The sequence below is a fragment of the Labeo rohita genome, unplaced genomic scaffold (genome assembly GCF_022985175.1).
Source record: "Labeo rohita strain BAU-BD-2019 unplaced genomic scaffold, IGBB_LRoh.1.0 scaffold_1038, whole genome shotgun sequence".
In the NCBI taxonomy this organism is placed as follows: domain Eukaryota; kingdom Metazoa; phylum Chordata; class Actinopteri; order Cypriniformes; family Cyprinidae; genus Labeo; species Labeo rohita.
The window spans coordinates 1-15,722 of NW_026127162.1; the positions used below are offsets into that span (position 1 = coordinate 1).

General features: G+C 40.6%; 2 protein-coding genes across 2 annotated transcripts in view; one reads left to right on the forward strand and one right to left on the reverse strand.

Annotated features, from left to right (window-relative positions):
• Nucleotides 1–9,214: 9,214 nt before the first annotated feature.
• Nucleotides 9,215–15,673, reverse strand: LOC127157321 (uncharacterized). Its single transcript, XM_051100549.1, has 9 exons — nucleotides 15,661–15,673; nucleotides 15,395–15,565; nucleotides 14,968–15,249; nucleotides 14,645–14,761; nucleotides 12,084–12,185; nucleotides 11,653–11,709; nucleotides 11,397–11,483; nucleotides 11,023–11,082; nucleotides 9,215–10,884 (listed from the first exon to the last, which is right to left on the reverse strand). The coding sequence occupies exons 1-9, from the start codon at nucleotides 15,671–15,673 to the stop codon at nucleotides 10,847–10,849; spliced, it is 927 nt and encodes a 308-aa protein (XP_050956506.1). The 3' UTR covers nucleotides 9,215–10,846.
• Nucleotides 15,672–15,722, forward strand: part of LOC127157322 (uncharacterized) — a 7,356-nt gene continuing 7,305 nt past the window's right edge. Inside the window, exon 1 of the mRNA XM_051100550.1 lies at nucleotides 15,672–15,683. Within this exon, the coding sequence (XP_050956507.1) occupies nucleotides 15,672–15,683 (12 nt within the window). The remainder of the gene's footprint in view (nucleotides 15,684–15,722) is intronic.

Below are 15,722 nucleotides of genomic sequence, written 5' to 3' on the forward strand. Positions count from 1 at the left end.
AACTGATAAAGCAGTTGAGTGAAAATGCGTATTGTAATGACCCGGCAGTCAGTGCTAGCAGCCGGGTGCATTATGGGTATTTCTTTAGAGTTTATTTATTTTTGCGTTATTTAAGCAAGACAGTTGGGTTTTTGCATTAGTGATGTTATGTGTGTTTATGTTCAAGTTTGTTTGGGTGGGTTTGGTTCATTTGCAGCCCTGTTATATAAACAGTGTAACTGTTACCGTCATGGAGAGAGATGTGTAGGGGAGGGACTTGTTGATATGGCTATGTACATGGAAGTTCTTGCTGTGTGTTCTAATTAAAAGTGTACGACGACAGTGCAGTCTCCTGGTGGGTTATTCTGTCTATGCGTCTGTTTATAGAGACACTGAGGGTCATGCGGTGTATGGGACACCAGTGCTCGCAGGTTTTATTAACGAAGGCAAGGTGCGTGTAGGTGCTAGCACCCTGCTGGGAAGTAGCTTAGGGAAAGTTTAATAGTACACCTTAGCTCTGGTTAGCCCACGTTCTAACGAACAACGGCCAGTTGTTACAATATGATATGATATGTAGTTGATGATTACCTGTTCTGTGCGTCTTTGCTGGCTCCTTATTAGGTCCTTGTAACATGGAGTATTAATAAGAAAGTGTCTGGTGCATATAGAGAGGAAAGAGTGTGTTTCTACAGGTGGTTTGTCTAGCCCACTCACCTGTATGTAACACACTCAGAGGTGCAGATTTTTTTTCTGTGTAACGTGTAGTGTTTATAGGAAAGTGTCTGGTGCATATAGAGAGGAAAGAATGTGTTACTACAGGTGGTTTGTCCAGCCCACTCACCTGTGTGTAGCACACTCAGAATTGCACCGTGTTTTGAGTTTTTCATCAGTTTACTTTGTGGATAAGGTTTCAGAGGGGGATGAGGTGGTTGGAATTGAGGGCTCTCACAGCCTGGGGGAAAAAGCTGTTGAGCAGTCTTGCAGAGCGGGCTCTGATGCTCCTGTAGCGTCTTCCTGATGGCAGGGGCTGGAAGAGATAATGGGAGGGGTGGGTGGGGTCCTTCACGGTACTGGTGGCTTTACCGGAGCATCCTGCTAGGAAAATATCCAGAATGAACAGGAGAGGGGTACAGATGATCTTTGCGGCTGTGTTCACTATCTGTTGTAGGGTCTTGCAGTCAGCAGCACTGCAGTTCCCGTACCAGACAGTGATGCAGCTGGTCAGCACACGCTCAATGGTTCCCCTGTAGAATGTGGTGAGGATGGGTGGAGAGAGACTTGCCCTTTTCAGCCGGCGGACAAAGTGTAGGTGCTGTTGTGCCTTCTTGGAGAGTGACATGGTGTTGGTGGTCCAGGTGAGATCCTCTGTGATGTGCACCCCCAGGAATTTGGTGCTGCTGACTCTCTCCACAGCCGAGCTGTCGATGGTCAGTGGGGGGGTGGTCAACAGAGTTCCTCCTGAAATCCATCACAACCTCCTTTATCTTACTCACATTGAGGGACAGGTTGTCAGTGCCACACCATTCAGCCAGCTGAGCCACTTCCTGTCTGTAGTGTGTTTCTTTGTTGTTGCTGATGAGCTACCACCGTTGTGTCATCAGCAAACTTGATGATGTGGTTGGAGCTGAACTTGGCAGTGCAGTTGTGGGTCAGCAGTGTGAAGAGCAGTGGGCTGAGAACACAGCCCTGTGGGGCACCTGTGCTCAGTGTGGTAGTGCTGAAGGTGTTGCAGCCGACACGGACTGACTGAGGTCTTCCAGTTAAAAAGTCCAAGATCCAATTGCAAAGGAAGGTGTTAAGGCCCAGAAAGTTTAGTTTGTTGATGAGCTGTTGTGGGATTATTGTGTTGAATGCTGAGCTGAAGTCAATGAACAGCATTCTAACATAAGAGTCTTTGTTTTCTGAGTGAGTAAGAGCCAGGTGTAGGGTGGAGGAAATGGCATCGTCCGTGGAGCGGTTTGGATGGTATGCAAACTGGAGTGGTTTGTGTGTGTTGGGGAGGCTGGTTTTGATATTGTGCATAACTAACCTCTCAAAGCACTTCATTATGATTGGGGTCAGTGCTATGGGACTGTAGTCATTCAGACAGGACACAGGTGAATTCTTTGGTACTGGAATTATGGAGGTGGATTTGAGACACGTGGGGACGACTGCCTGGCTCAGCGAGGTGTTGAAGATATCTGTTAGGACATCCGTCAGCTGTGCAGCACAGTCCCTCAGTGCACAGCCAGATATGTTGTCAGGACCCACAGCCTTGCGTGGGTTAACCCTGGATAGAGTCTTCCTTATGTCGGCTGGAGACATACAGAGTGCCTGGTTGTTGGGAAGTATGGGTAGTTTTTGTGCAGGTGTGTCATTCTGCATATCAAACCATGCACAGAACTTGAGTGCGTCTGGGAGGGATGTGTCGTCATCGCAGGCCTGTGGCAGGGGTTTGTAATCAGTGATGGTCTGAATGGCTTGCCACAGACTCAATTCAATTCAAATTCAATTCAAATTTATTTGTATAGCGCTTTTCACGATACATATCGTTGCAAACTAACTTTACACCAAATAGACGTTTTTACAATATATGTAGTAGTAGCTTGATGTACATATGGCAGAGATGTGTGGTAAAGATCAATTAATGACGTAATCAAACAGACAAAGAACACTATAAATTAGTAGCAGAATTTGGTAGTGCTGTATGTTGTTTCAGGGTTGGTATCATCTGAAGTCCTCTGAGGGGTTGGCATCATCTCTTCTTAAGTGTTCCGGATCCAGACTGGAGCTTGTGAATTTCTAGTTACCATGGGATGTCAATCCCATGGCAAAAACAGAGAACAAACAGGAACATAATGCTGTTCAAACTAAGAAAAGAAAGATTTGTTAAACCAGAGCTAAAAGATTAATAATGAACATTAGATCAGATATAACTGCAGGTTATATGAGATGCATTATTTGAATGTGTAAGGCTGATGCCATTTGTCTGAACCGAAGGAGGGCCACAGTCTGGGAACACAAAGAACTCCTACGAGAATCAACACCAGAACTCGGTCTCACAATCCTAACTTCCTCATGCAAAGAACACACCCCGCCGAGAGAGACAGAAATATCACACCTGATAGTGGATTCCCCATATCCACTTCCTCCACCATTGCTCCCCTTAAACCCCCCTCTTTTCCTTTTGTACCTAGAACACTACAGAAATTGCCAAGAATCATTTAACTCAATCAATGTTTACAAGAATGTACCAATTCATGTTCGGTGTCATTTAAAAGGTCTCAGTGTGTCTGGTAAAATGGTCTCATTCCCATAACAATAGGACAAACAGCCATCAAGATTAAAAAAATACTGCGAGCAGACTACCCCCAAGTCTTTCACACAAACTACCCCCTGTATGTAAATGAGATGCCTATTCCCACAGAAATCGAAGAGAAATTATCACCTTCTATTCACCACCCCAAAAAGCAATATGCTAAAATCCTTGCAATAAACAAACTACACCATTTGGTAACTTGTCTGGATATTTAAGGGAACGCAACAAAGAGTTCAAGGAATCTGTAGACAGATCTCCCACACCATTGCTGTGTGTAGCTCTCATTATCAGGTAATATTTCCAAATTCTCTCATTTTGGTATTATTGAATGTTTGTATGATTGATCAATGTTGTATATTGCTTTCAATTGGACTTGAATTACTATCTTGATTACCTGATTAATAAATTGTTATGTTTGATCTTATTCTGTCATACTCTGAAATTATTTTCTTAAGTAGATTAAGTGAAGGTGTATGTTACCGCAAATCTGCGTCCAGGGTTAGTACATACTAAATCTCTGATTAGATGGAGCATGGGGCACATCAGATGAGATTCTAGATTTCTGACTAACTGCTTGACTTTAATTAAGTTGTTATGCAGTTGCATGAACTATGGGGGGCTAGATAAAATACTATTGGAATATTAGCATGGTTCGGGCATATTTCATAGTACTGGCCATAACCTCTGGTTATTGTCTCACTTTATTCAAGTTGTTATATAGTTAGATGAACTATAGGGGGCTAGATAAGACAATAAGAGATAAGACAAATAAGAGTAATAGCATACTTCATGGTACTAGCCATAACCTCTGATTATTGTTTGAGCTTTAACTAAGTTGTTACATGGGTGACTGTAAGGGACTAAACAGAACCACTATTTAAAGAATGACAAGCATGAAGCGGTCTATTAAATAGTTAGTCATAACCTCTGATTAATGATCAGACTGGAGAGTTTGTGATCATGGGGTACACGTACACCGGCCGGCGTGATACACCCTGAGCGACATAGATTCCTAATGAACAAGTAAATATAAAGTAAAGAGTCGAATAGAATGATCAAACATTCATCTAAATTTAATAACAAACATCTTACAAAACCTTTTTCATTTTTGGAGTCAGATGAATTAAAGAGGTCAAACATATAAGAAAATGTATTCATTCTAATGTTGTTGCGATGCACAAAAGGAAAGACAGCAGCGCGCGAGAATCCTTCTACCGCACCATTGGCTGCCGTCGTTGGACCAGTGGGCGGACCTTACAAATGCTTGGCTAAAAAGATGTGTCTTTAATCTAGATTTAAACAGAGAGAGTGCGTCTGAACCCCGAACGTTATCAGGAAGGCTGTTCCAGAGTTTGGGAGCCAAATACGAAAAAGCTCTACCTCATTTGGTGGACTTTGCTATCCTAGGAACTACCAACAGTCCAGAGTTTTGCGACCTTAGGGAGCATGATGGATTGTAGCGTGGTAGAAGACTAGTTAGGTACGCAGGAGCTAAACCGTTAAGTGCCTTATAGGTAAGAAGTACTATTTCATAGCTGATGCGGAACCTAATAGGTAGCCAGTGCAGAGACTTTAAAATTGGGGTCATATGATCATATTTTCTTGACCTGGTAAGGACTCTAGCAGCAGCATTTTGGACTATCTGTAGCTTGTTTAGCAGGACAACCACCTAGTAGTGCATTACAATAGTCCAGTCTAGAGGTCATAAATGCATGAAATGCATGCTTTTCTGAAGTTGTAACATGGATGCTGAGGCGGCGTTCGAATCCAATTGCAGAAGTTTATTGCAAACGACAGCAAACATAAACGTAGAAACAGGCAGAGGGTCGATAACCAGAAAAGCAGTCCAACAGCATACAAAACATAAACATAATCCAAGCAGCAGAGAGAGAAAGCAGGCAATGGGTCGAATACCGTGAAGTCAGTCCAGAAACAGCAAACAATCCGATAGGGGTAATCCGTAAACTCAATAGTCCATAAACAAAGCAAGATAGCAACAGGTAATCCAACAGAGTAAATATAAACGCTCGGTAAGGCAGGAATAAACTGGCAATACTTCGCAACCTTATGAGCACATGGTCAGTCTTTAAATACTGCCAAACAGGAAGTAGCAGTAGAAGCAGCAGAGGGAGCGTGCAGGCAGTCCTGGGGTGAGGGCTCCCTCTGCTTGGCGTTACAGAATCTCCCCCCCCCACTAGGAGCGACTCCTGGCGCTCAAAACAACAACAGTCCAGGTGGGTGGGGGAACAGAGGCAAAACAGGGGGTGGGACGGAGGGCCAGGTCCATGTAGAGCAGGTGGGCCTGGATCGTGGAGCAGGGACAGACAGTGAAGCACTGGAGGACCTGGATCGTAGAGCAGGGACAGACAGTGAAGCACTGGAGGACCTGGACTGTGAAGCTGTGGCAGACAGTGGAACCTTGGAGGACCAGGGCCATGGAGCTGTGGCAGACAGTGGAACCTTGGAGGACCTGGGCTGTGGAGCTGTGGCAGATAGTGGAACCCTGGAGGTCCTGGGCCGTGGAGCAACAGCAGACCGTGAGGTACTGGAGGGCCTGGGCCGTGGAGCAGTAGCAGACCGTGTAGTACTGGAGGGCCTGGGCCGTGAAGCAATGGCAGAGTAGGGGACCATGGTGGGGCAGGCAGAGCAGGCAGAACAGGAAGCCATGGCGCAGCAGGCAGAGCAGGCAGAACAGGAAGCCATGGCGAGGCAGGCAGAGCAGGCATAACAGGGAGCCATTGCAGGGCAGGCAGAACAGGCAGAGCAGACAGAGCAGACAGGAGCAGGGACAGAGCAGGCAGAACAGGAAGCCATGGTGCAGCAGGCAGAGCAGGCAGAGCAGGCAGAACAGGAAGCCATGGCAAGGCAGGCAGAGCAGGCATAACAGGGAGCCATTGCAGGGCAGGCAGAACAGGCAGAGCAGGCAGAGCAGACAGGAGCAGGGATATCCACAGTGGGACTAATGACATGCTTAGCAGAGCGGTGTACATGAATGCTTTCTTTGGTCTTCTTGATTGCGACATGGCAGGCAGAGAGTTCATCATGGGACGCCGCCCCCATGGGAGAATCTACAGCTTGCGCTGACACCTCTGGGGGCATGGGTGCAGGTTCTTGGGCAGGTGTGGCAGGGAAGTTATGAATGGCCTTCATGGCCATGGCAGGACAGGCAGAGGGTTCGTGATAGGCCTCCTTGGCCGTGACATGGCGGGCAGTGAGTTCATTAACGGACGGAACAACATGGCTTGACTCAGGAACAACATGGCTTGGCTCAGGAACAACATGGCTTGGCTCAGGAACAACAGCTGTAACGTGACTTGACTCGTGGGGAACAGCTGTGACTTGGCTTGACTCGTGGGGCACAGCTGTGACTAGGCTTGACTCGTGGGGCACAGCTGTGTCTTGGCTTGACTCGTGGAGAACAGCTGTGACTTGGCTTGACTTGTAGGGCATAGCTGTGACTTGGCTTGACTCATGGAGAACCACAGCTGTGTCTTGGCTTGACTCATGGAGAACAGCTGTAACTTGGCTTGATTCATGGGGAACAGCTGTGTCTTGGCTTGACTCATGGAGAACCACAGCTGTGTCTTGGCTTGACTCATGGAGAGCAGCTGTAACTTGGCTTGATTCATGGGGAGCAGCTGTGTCCTTACTTGACTCTGTTGCTTGACTTGACTCTGTTGCTTGGCCGGACTCTAGGGCTTGGCCGGACTCTGAAGCTGGACTTGACCCTGGAACTGGACTTGACCCTGGAACTGGACTTGACCCTGGAACTTAGCTGTCCGTACAGCCATTAGGGGTGAGTCCAGCACGTGGGTCATCATGTGGCGTGACTTGGAGACAGCGACCATCTTATGGAGTGGCTCTGGGATGGCGGCCATCTTGTGAACTGGCTTGGGGAAGGCGGCCATCTTGTGGACTGGCTCTGGAATGGCAGCCATCTTGTGAACAGGTTTGGGGATGGCAGCCATCATGTGGACTGGCTCTGGGATGGCGGCCATCTTGTGGACTGGCTTTGGGGTGGCGGCCATCTTGTGGACTGGCTCATGGATGGCGGCCATCTTGTGGACTGGTTGTGGGAGGGCGGCCATGACGGGTGAAGACTCTGGACGGGCGGCCATGACGTGAGCAGGCCCTGGAGCGGCAGGCGTGGCGTGAGCAGGCCCTGGAGCGGCAGGCATGGCGTGAGCAGACCCTGGAGCGGCAGGCATGGCGTGAACAGGCTTTGGCTTGGTGGATGTGGCTTGAGCAGTCCAATAAGTAATATCTCTGTCTTATCTGATTTTAATAGCAGAAAATTATTGGTCATCCATTTTTAACACACTCTGTTAACTTCGATAATTCAGATGTTTCATCTGGTCTTGTTGAGATATATAGTTGAGTATCGTCAGCATAACAATGGAAACTAATCCCGTGTTTTCTAATAATATTACCAAGGGGCAGCATATATATTGAAAATAGTAGAGGACCTAGAACAGATCGTTGTGGCACTCCATACTTTACTGGTGATAACTGAGATCACTCCCCACTGCGCTTGGATAACTGCATAATTTTGTAGTCAATCTATTTGTATGTCATGATCTAGTGTCGAACGCAGCACTAAGATCAAGTAAAAGAAGCAATGAGATGCAGCCTTGGTCTGACGCAAGCAGCAAGTCATTAGTGATTTTAACAAGTGCAGGTTCTGTGCTATGATGGGGCCTGAAACCTGATTGAAATTCTTCATAGATATCATTTTTGGCAAGAATGAGCACAGTTGAGCAGATACAACTTTCTCTAAAATTTTAGACATAAATGGAAAATTAGAAATGGGTCTGTAATTTGCCAGTTCACTAGGGTCTCGTTGTGGTTTCTTAATAAGAGGCTTAATAACCGCCAGCTTGAATAGTTTTGGGACGTGACCTAAAGATAACGATGAGTTGATAATATTGAGAAGCGGTTCTTCTGCCACAGGTAACAATTATTTTAGTAATTTAGTGGGTACGGGATCTAATAGGCATGTTGTTGGTTTAGACACAGGGATGAGTTTATTTAACTCTTCCTGTCCTATAGCGGTAAAGTACTGCAGTTTTTCTTTGGGTGTGATGAAAGAAGTTGACATATTAGATGCATTAGAATCTACATTGGTTATTGTATTTCTGATGTTATCTATTTTATCAGTAAAGAAATTCATAAAGTCATTACTATTAAACTGTAAAGGAATATTTAGATCGGGTGGCTCTGTGTGTCTTTGCTGACAGTAAAGTGATTATTAATTTTTTGTGCATACAAACGTTTTGCTTGCTTGATGCCACGGGACAGATTGTCTTTCGCAGTTTTTAGGGCTCATTATCTTTGTCTCCTGATCTGAATTCATCATCTCTGGTCTTTAGAAGCCCACAAACCTCTGCTGTCATCTACTGCTTCTGGTTTGCACGTGTGGTGATGGTCTTGGTGACTGTCACTGTTTTCACCATGTGAACACTAGCATGCAACATTTTCACATACCACTCAGAACAGGATAAGCACATGTGAATTATTTGGCTGTGGATATGAGAAATGCATATTCAGAAGTTGTTTACAATTTGCTAGAATATTATTATTATTTATTTATTTATTTATTTATTTGCATAACTGTAATCATTTATGTAAAAATGTTTATGTTAAAAATGTCCAAAAATATTTAATAGCTGACATGTAAAACCTAACTGACTGCAGTAAGAGGTCATGACACTTTTGCTTTTACTGTGACACTGCAAGAATGTTTTAACAAAGCATCAGCTCCAGTATATTTTAAAAGGCACTGTTTCTTTTATTTTAAAAAAGAAAAAATGAACACTACACGATATGAAGAACCTACAGAGCATTGCAGCAATACAAGTCATAAAGAATACTCTTAAGAATAATAAATAAACTAATTACAGTGTGTTTATGTGGTTGTAAAGTAAAGCAGACAAACGTAACAGAGGCTACATAAGAGATACAAAAGATAAAGAGCTGAGTAAAGTGAACATTATAGTGAATGATAAGAGGCATCCTTTATCTTACGCTCTTAAATTGTTGCCATTTGGCCAATGATATTGTGTTCCCCGATGCATGAAAAACTGGTCCAAACTGTCTTTTATCCCCCAAGCAATTAAATTCTCAATCTTCTTTATTTATTTTACATTTTTGCACTTCTCTTTAATATTGACAAGTTATAGGCTACTCTTAGAAACAATATTAGAGACATTGACGACTTTTATAAAAATCAGCTCTGTTCAATCTGTTCATAGATATTTATACATATTTGCTCAGCCATAAACATGAATGTCATGTAGCATCACATTTATGATGACCAAATCACTCCCACACACTAGCTACATACTAGCTTTGTAGCAATTAGATCTTATTTTATTGCATAATGTATAAACAAGAAGTATATTACAGCAAAACAACAGTTCGTAATTATAATTGTGAACAATTATTCTCATTTCTAACTAAGAACAACAAGCAAACTACAACAGAAGTCAAATACTTTTGGCTTTCCATAAGTTGTTTGTTGTTACTGAATAAGCAGTGTTTAAAATCTAAAGATCACACTCACATAGGGGTATTCATACACATAAACACAGGATAAACTGAAAATTTCACAACAGTTAAAAGGCTTTGTAACCTGATGTAACCTTTAAGAATACAGAACAATCTAAATCTAAACTCATTTGCATGCTAAACTTCTCATTGATTGGTTAATACTCTCAAGACATTATACAAATATGGAAGTAATTTCTATGAAGAAATTTGTTTTTTGAAATGTTTAAAATTTCCTGTTTTATCTTGTTCAATGGTAAAAACTAATGTGTGTATAGCACTGTTTCTCTGATGACCAAACTGATCATGCCTATGCTGCACCCTATCTGAAATGACACACATAATTATGAATATTTATTACTATTTCTCATTGAAGATAAAAATATAAATATATTTCAAACTACAGTAAAATTACAAAATTAAAGCTTATAATTGTATTCTGAAATGGCTTTTCCATTATTTTTTAATGGGTTGTGTTTGCTGAATAAGGATTTTTAAAATCAGAAGACTGCTCAAACAAAGAGCTATTTCTAGACAATTAAACATTTTACAGTTGAGCATAGCTACAAAAAATATATCCGTTATATACATTTACTTTAAAGAAAACTCTTCCAGACCTGGAAGTCACAATTTTAAAAGTGCAACAAAAAAAGGTACATTATCTTTTAGTGCTGCACAGTGTTTAATGTTAACTTGATCACTTAATCAACATTCAGGAAAAATTGGTGTAACGAAGCACCAACCAATAAGAATAAACACTGTGCAGCACTAAAAAATAATCTACCTTTTTTTGTTTTTTTACAATGTATAATCAGCTCATTGGTTTTCAAAGATCAACATACCTCACTGAAACACATGAAGGTTTGCGTCACTATTAATAAGTACTGATAAATCTATTACCATCAAGTGTTCAATATCATAAAGATGTTAAAGCATTGATGATCCTGCTCATTCCCTTCTCAACATACAGTAAACTCATCAGCATTATCATGTCATTTTAACGTTTCTCGTTCGTTTTTATTTTTAAACCTGAGCATACGTCACATCATTAGATCCAGCATCTGAAAATATAGAAATTACTTTAAAAGTTTATTTTTTTACATATTTCATTTCATTCTTAAATTCTTAACAATGTTTATAGATGCAGATTTCAGTGGCTCCTTGTGAACTGTGACTGATGTTTTTACTTTGACACTCACCTTGATGTGTCACCAGATTCAGTTTAGAGTAAACAGTGTCAGAACTTTCACTGGTTTTCCCTAAAAGATGCCAACAGTTAATGTCACTAGTGCTTAATGTGTGTCCAACAGTGATATGAAATACATTTAGACAATCTCTACCCCTTCCACAGAGAGAATAAAATAATTTTACATGTCTGTTACATGTCTGACCAAATGACCTCAAAATGTATTGTAATTTGCATGCATTGACCTTAATGGATCAGAATTTCACAGCGAAGAGCTGCAAACATGTGTTTAGGAAAATACTGTGGTGGTTTTTGCTACTATTTACTGATGTGGGAGAAATTAAAATCAAAGGGGCTTTTACTTGACTTGACGTGACTTCAGTTTACCTTTGTTTTCTCCTTTCTTCTTCTGTTTCTCTGAAGATTTGAGTTCAATCTCAGCATAGGTGACTTCAGCAGGTCCATTTGCACTGTCTACAATGAACAACAGAGAAAGGAATAAGACATTTGTTTTAAATGAGTTTGCTCTGCAAATGTCACAGTGAAATGTAAAACAAAGATGGATTTAATTATTTAAAAAAGAACTACTGCCTTAGTAAATGATCAACATGACATAATTACCTTCTGTAACATCATTAGTTACCTGTGCTTATGTCTTTACTATACGTTGCATCAACAGTGTCATAAATATGAGCAGTTCCTGTAATAAATTAATGCATCTTATGAATTTACACCCACAGAAAAATACAGTTTTCATGCTGACAGTGACTTAAAAAATAAAGCACTATTTAATGTGCTATTAACATTGTAAATGACATAAGATATATTTTGTTATGCATAACTTGTTGTTACTGATATAAAACAAAATAAAACAAATGAAGTCTAATCGAAATAAAAATGTCAGTTACACAGATATCATGTTAAACTTTAGCAGAGTGAATTGTTATTTAGTTATTTATTGTTATTTAGTTAACAGATCTGTTCTGTTAGTTGACAGTTATTTTTTATTGTATTCAGTCTCAGTCTTGTAAAGATTTATTGGTGTTTATTAATGGCTAACAGGTAAAGACTGACCAGACAGCAGTGTGTTGTTTCCTGTGTCACTCTGGTTCTGCTCTGATGTCTGACTGCTGTTCTGCTGTTGACTGACACTAGAGGGAGACTGAGATTTTACATCTAGTCAAACATAAAATGAATATGTAAATATTATGAGAAAAATAAAACACAATAATATCATGATATGAGAATCTTCACCACACATTAGATCTGTTCCAAAACCCAGTGAGCTGATTCACTGCCTATGTAGGGAGTATCTTAACTGAAGCAGAAGGTAATAAATGACTTATTTGGAGCAGTTTATCTATGAAGTTACTTGTGCATCGTACAAATACAGGGTTGCTGCAGGATTTTTAAGCTCAAATTTAAGACTTTTTAAGACCTTTTTTAAGACCTGCAAAAATAAAATTAATACCATATGAGCAGGGTAAGGCAATGTCTATGGTTAAATATTAAACTGTAAAATGACTGTAAACTACTGTAAAAACTGATTTACAGTTCAGATTTTTCACAAAAACAAAAGGTTTTATAAAGTGATACATTTCACATTTCTTTAAAGTATCAATTTTAAAGAAAATAGATGAGTCGAAAGTATTTATATTAATTGAAATAATTATTATCAATAAATTATTATATCAATTTAAAAAACATACAAATACATGTTAGTGATTAGATTTTTATGATAAATTATCTTCCTAATGATCCACCAGTTCACATTTACAGCTCTGCATGTTTGCAGGGTAAAAATATGGGTCGCTTTTCGCTTTGGTCTGAACAAAAACAACCCCAATACTATGTTCCTGCAAAACCACATTTCTGGGACCCTATTTTTTGGGACAGTGCCATCTAGCAATTCCATTCCAACAAAGAAACATCAAACAGACGCAAAGACTAGATCCATTGAAACTATACATTTTTTTTTAGCTTTACATCTTATTTTTAATGTAAAAACTGACATAAACTTCAGTGTTCAAAGGGGGTGTCAGCAATCTCCATTTAGCCCATTTAACTGTCCAAAACAGTTCATTGTGCTGTTGGATGTTGTAAATTAGTATTTGTATTCAAATTATTTTAAATTTATTAAAGTACTAATAAACACACTAATTTGTATGGCAATTGTTTTACTGTTTACTGCACTTTGTTAAGTGGGTCACACATCAGACATGAAGCGCAGCGGCTAATGAACTGAAGTCTAGAATATATTGAAATAAATTAGGTTAAATATTTCAAGAGGGTTACCCAGGGGTAAGTTTAGGATTAGGAGTTGGTTAGGATAATAATTAAGTGTATACAATTAAACAACTACATTCAGTATTTTCTTAACAATAATAATATACAGAATTGAATAGCAACTGCTATAAATAGTATGAGCTATTAATGCATACATATGACAAATAAATACAATAAAATAAAATAAATAAATAAATAATTAAAAAATTACAGGGTCCTAGAAATGCGGTCCTGAAATTATAGCCTCCTGTATTGTAAGAATACCCTACTCAAAACAACAGACTTATTGAAAATGCACATTCAGTCTCTGCCAGCAGATGGCGCATTCGGAACTGCAGACCATAGACTGTAAAAAACATGGACGTAGTGTCCGTGACGTCACCCATAGATTTCTGAAGAGCATTTTTGAAGCTCTCAGTGGGCGGGAGTCAGCCATCGCCATCTTGGAATCGCGTCATTGCACGTCACTCCCGGATAATCGAAAATGGGCAAATAGGCGGGACGTGGGTTGAGCTGGTTGCTGAAACCACGCCCGCCTAGCGCGACGGTGGTGACAGCAGCGGCAATCCACCTGTCACTCAAGTGGCCACGCCCTAAAATATGCATAACTTTAAGGCTTAACATAAATTAAACGGATGAGTTATAAAAAATTTCACCCCCCTCACAGTTGACATGAAGGGCAAAATTAGCTATATAGACCAAAATCACTTTTTGTACCAGGCTGTAAACAATTTTTTTTTCTGCTGTGAAGTTGGGCATTTTAACATGGGGAGTCTATGGGATTGACTCCCTTTTGGAGCCAGTCTCTAGCGGCCAGTCGATGAATTGCAGTTTTAGTCACTTCCGTGTTGGCTTCAAGAGGGAGACCGGGAGGTTACCACTTGCTGCAGACATGTGTTTCCCCGGTAACCGCAGTACACAAAGCTCACTTTGAACGTGCAGCGCTCATGTTTATTTAACAAAATCATATCCTTTTGAAGTTTAATCGTGACACTAAGCTGTATCGCAATTCTGGTCTTCCCATGCCTAAAATTTAAGACCTCTTAATCATAATTAAGACTTTCTTGTACAATTTAAGACTTTTTATGACCTTAAATTTGATAAACTAAATTTAATACTTTTTAAGACTTTTTAAGGACCCGCGGGAACCCTGTAAATATTGATGCAGAGGATGGAGAACTTGACTTCAAATATGACATGAATATTTATTGTAATTTTATGAGTACTTTTCAGTACTGAATAAATAAACAAAAGTGTTTAAGTTGGTCTCCCAACCTGAAAAAAACTCACAAGGTTTAGGCAAAAGTCTGCAAATGTGTCAGTGAATTTTTATATGGCAGTTGATGAACCTTTGTTGTTTCTGTAGCGCCACAGCAGGACCAAGAAGACAATGATCAAAAATGTTGCAGTCAGTCCTGCAGTCACTCCAATTACCATGGGATTGAGACCATCAGATCCTAAGACTGCTGAAGATGAGATACATACATTTAGATTTACAAGCTGTAAAAAATACAGGAACATTTTAATATTCAGCACAGGATGAACAGGACTATCCAGAAATCAAACAAGATACAGAACAAAGGAAACGGGCTGATTACAAATATTAAGACTATATCAACAATTTGGTGACAATAATAAAAACAAATAAAAACTGATTTAAACACAGACTCACAGTGTACAGTGATATTAACAGGATGACTGTTCTCTCCAGATTCAGACTGACACCAGTACACTCCAGTGTCTGATGTGTCGGTGGAGCTGATTGTACATGTAGATCCTGTTTGTGATCCCCACACTGATGATGAACAATCTTCCAGCCGTTCAGTGTCTGTGTATCTTCTCACTGTCCATCTATCAGAGTTACTCTGGTCCTCACAGCTCAGAGACAGAGAGACAGATGTGAAGTGTTGAGTTCTGCTGGGACTGATGATCAGAGACACTGGAGGAGAAACACCTGAGAAGACAATTAATTCTTCATCAAACATATTGTGTACTGGGGAGGAAGGTCTGAATTCTGAAACTTACAGTATGTTTTTATAGTACATCAGCCTTTGAAAAGATCAAGGAAAATTTTATTTCGTCCTGGTATTTGAACTCACCAGTGACCCATAGTGGTTGTGTGTTGCTGTAGGTTGTGTTATAGGCTGGTTTTCCTCTCTCTGCTCTGCACACATAAACTCCTGTGTGTTTTAGAGCAGCAGAACTGACAGTGTAGTTTCCTCCAGCTCCTCTGCTGCTGTCTGAGAGCAACTTATAATGATCACTGCTGTCTGTAAATAGTGAAAATATTTAGTTATCACCTCAAGGAAATATTTCTACCTGACTCTAATCAGTTACCCTAATCAACATATTCAGATTGTATAGCAGATATAGATCATGGACCATGTGGTTCTCCATTACATTGTTTTGCATCTGTACATTCAGATC